This window comes from Cebus imitator, unplaced genomic scaffold (assembly GCF_001604975.1).
Source record: "Cebus imitator isolate Cc_AM_T3 unplaced genomic scaffold, Cebus_imitator-1.0 Scaffold25, whole genome shotgun sequence".
Lineage (NCBI taxonomy): Eukaryota > Metazoa > Chordata > Mammalia > Primates > Cebidae > Cebus > Cebus imitator.
The window spans coordinates 7,614,570-7,618,294 of NW_016107340.1; the positions used below are offsets into that span (position 1 = coordinate 7,614,570).

General features: G+C 40.2%; 1 protein-coding gene across 1 annotated transcript in view; it reads right to left on the reverse strand.

The window, feature by feature from the left end:
* Window positions 1-1,873: 1,873 nt before the first annotated feature.
* Window positions 1,874-3,725, reverse strand: part of KCNJ8 (potassium inwardly rectifying channel subfamily J member 8) — a 9,782-nt gene continuing 7,930 nt past the window's right edge. Inside the window, exon 3 of the mRNA XM_017522962.2 lies at window positions 1,874-3,542. Coding sequence (XP_017378451.1) covers window positions 2,642-3,542 — 901 coding nt within the window. The 3' untranslated portion in view covers window positions 1,874-2,641. The remainder of the gene's footprint in view (window positions 3,543-3,725) is intronic.

Consider the following 3,725-nt stretch of genomic DNA (forward strand, 5'->3'; position numbering starts at 1 on the left):
AAAAAAAAAAAAAAAAAAAAAAAAAAAAAAAAAAAAAAGAAAAAGGCAGAAGAGGATTTTAAGAAGAGGTGTCGCGTAGTTTGATTAGTGATTTAAAGAAATATTGTGGCTGCTGTATGAATTGTGGAAGTGGAAGAAAGTGTGGATGCAGAGAATCAAAATACTGAATATAAAATATTTAAACTCGATATATGTCAAAATCATAAACACATATATATGTACAGTCAGTCTTCTAAAATGATCTAGTTCTCAAAATTGCTTACCCAGTGAAATACATTTTAGCAAAAATAGGTTACAAAATCATTTTAATACTCTCTAAAACATTTTCAGATTTCTAGAAATTGTTGATAGGATTTTTGTTTGGTGTGGCTGTCTCTAGTTAAGTAATGTCCCTGTTTGAGCCACAACTTGACACAGGGAGCCCCTCATACCCTTTCACTGATCAGCCCATTATATTGACGAGGTCATTAGGTCTTTGACACCCAGCATTTGGTTGCAGCTGGAAGGTGTCTGGGGGAACTCCCCATACTCCATAGCTAGCTTTGCCCCTGGTGCCAGGGAATTCTCTAGCCCCTGGACTCAGAAATTTTGCATTTCAGCTCCATTATGTCCCGACATCACCTGCTGCACAGCCTGTGTCATCTCCACAAACGATGGGTTGCTACTAAGCAGCAGAAAGCCACTATCCATGTTCTTATTGCTGGATGATATGGCAGCTGCCTCTGGGTCTGCTCAGCTGCCCTGGGCTGGGAAGGTGGGAACCTGCATCTGGTCCAGAACTGCTTTGAGGTCAGGTATCCACCTCTGTAGTTGCTGTTGGGCTAAGTTTTATTAAGATAGTCTTTAGCAACCTAGACAGAAATATTTTAATATTCAAACAATTGGTGCAGATGCATGCATATATATAGGGTCACAAGTATCCTTGTTTGGTTTATGAAGGAAGTGGTGGAATAGAGAGAATTGGTCATATTCTGGATATATTTTGAAGGCAGAGCCAAGATATCATTGCTAATGGATGGCATATAAGATATGAAAGAGGTGGCAAGAATGTTTTCCAGGTCATGACTTGATGCTTGAGTGATTGGAAGAAAGACTGGGAAGAGGACAGGTTTTGTGAGTGAGAATGAAGCATCTAGTTTTAGACATAGTAAGTTTGAAATGCTTATTCAATATCCAAGTGGAGGCTCAGGTGCTTGTTTGATCTGTGAGTCTGGAGTTCAGAGAAACAGTTAGAACCTTTCAGGAATGATTTACTTAATAATCTGATAAACAATTTCTGTTCACTTGGTTAGAATGAGTTTTTAGAACATTTCATAATTACCTATTTCAATGTTCATAAATAAAATAAAATACAAAGCCCCAAATCTGTGAGAAAGGCTACTTAATAGCTCAGCTTTCTGATGCTTAGCTATATAAAATGCAAGATTGAAACCATATATAGCTTATTAACCTAGTACTTCTCTCTTCCCTCTCATCCCTTCCTTGAAGAAGCAGGCACTAAAGATGCTTAAGTGAAGCTTTGATAGAAATTCTCACTTTAGCAAATGAGATAATGCTAAATTTATATATGCCAACCCTAAATTCAGATATTGCTGGGAAGGAAGTGTAGTTTTAAGACGGGAGACTGAAGATTCAAAAAAAAAAAAAGCTTATGGGATTTTCATGGTATGCCAGGCTCAGATGGAAAAACCAAGAGGACATTTAAAAACCTGTAATAAAATGAAAACAAAGCAAAAAGCTAGTTCTCTTGGAGCAAACAGATTGGAGAGAGAGGAATCTCAGAGTCAGTGTTATCACTTTGACATCTCTTTTACTTGCTTGAGTTTTAACTTGGGATGATTTTGTGAAAGAGGAATCACAAAACTAGAGTGAGTACAAATAAAATGTTTTAATAAAATATTCAATACAGTATTTCCCTGTGGAGATTCTATAAGAAGAAGTGAGAAGCTGAAGGAAGTGACTGTCACTGTTGGGAACCCAGTCTTAATGAGGCAAGACTTAGCTTTCCTCCAAAGACTCCTTGTTCTGCTCTGCCCAACAGGCTGCAATGAGATGGATGAGGAAACCTTCAGGAGTCCCTGACAGACCAAGTGAATGAACTGAATCCACTTACAAACAGATTGACTTAAGCAGTATTTTCCTTAGGCTTCCTACCAAAGGCAGTAGCAGGGAGACAGGAGAAAGTTGATGTACAAAAGGCATTAACATGATTTTGTTTTTTCCCCTCCTATTCTATTTGCATTTGCAGAGTGATCAATAGACACACAGAGATCTGTGGTTTCACCAACCAAGCATTTCAAACAGACTCATTCCTTAACCAAATTTTGTGCTCAAGTCTTGTTACTATTAGTGTAATTCTTGTGTTTCAAATAGAGAGAAACGAGAGCATACCCATCCCTACACATAACTTAAGCATATCGCTGCGAATTGTATCATACAAAACAAGCGTAAGCCATGAATCCTCCACCTTGTGTGTTATTTTTTATTACTACAGAAAGTGCTGTTGCTTGACTGTGAATATCATTTAGTGTAATAAAATGTAGACGGACACATTATTGTATTCCGGCTCTGGTTCAGTCTGACAGTGCCCGGCATAAACCACTGAAACTTGATAAAAGACTGTCTTGGGGTTATCTTGCTGTCAGGATTCTGACGTGTTTTGATTTCCTTCTGGAGTCATAAATTGCACCTTTGGTACAATGAGGGAAGAGTTGTTCCTTCGGATAGAATTGTTCCTCCTCATGGAATTGTTTCTTCTCATGGAATTGCGCTTCCTCAGGGAATTTTGATGGGACAGTTCACTCTTTTGGAGGGTCTGAATAAGGATGGAAGGCTTCTCATCCAGCTCTCGGGCACTGCACCGTGGAGCAGCTACTTTAACAGTGTTGCCAAATTTGGAGTAATCCACAGAATATACTCCTTCTTCCTCAGTCACAATGGACACAAAGCGGTGGCCCCACTGGATCTCCTCAGCGATGTAGGAGGTTCGTGCTTGTGTGGTGATGCCAGTAGTTTCAACCACTCCTTCCAGGATAACTATGACCTCCAAGTCTTGGTTGGCCAGGTCAGTTGCTGAGATGTCATACAGGGGGCTGCGCTTGTCAATCACGTGGCAGATGATCAAAGGGGCCACCAGGAAAATGTTATTGCTCTCGATTGGGTTATCAACAGGAATGTCCAGCTGGTGAATAGGCACCACCTCCCCTTCAGGTGTAGTTGTTTTCTTGACCACCTGGATGCGCACGGAGGCACTAATGATCATGCTTTTCCTCAGGTCACCCACTCGGAACATGAAGCACAGCTTGCCATTTCGGACAGCAATCACAGCATGGCGGCTGAAAATCAAAGTTTCTGCTCTTCTGTGAGCCTGAGCTGTTTTCATGAAAATACAGCCTAACATGACTGCATTGATGATCAAACCCACAATATTCTGGAGAATCAAAACCGTGATGGCCAAAGGGCACTCCTCTGTCATCATCCTCCCTCCAAACCCAATGGTCACTTGAACTTCAATGGAGAAGAGAAAAGCAGAGGTGAAAGACCTGTGAGGAATGATATCAGAAAACGCCACCATCAGGTCACATTTTGGATAACGAAATAATATGCCAAGCTGAACTTTTCATTTTCTTCTGCTAAAGACTATTAAATGCTTGCAGAAAGGCTAGGCAACTTAACTTGTAAAATGCCTAATTCTAAACTGCGTTTAGAACAGTCTCTCTCTCTTG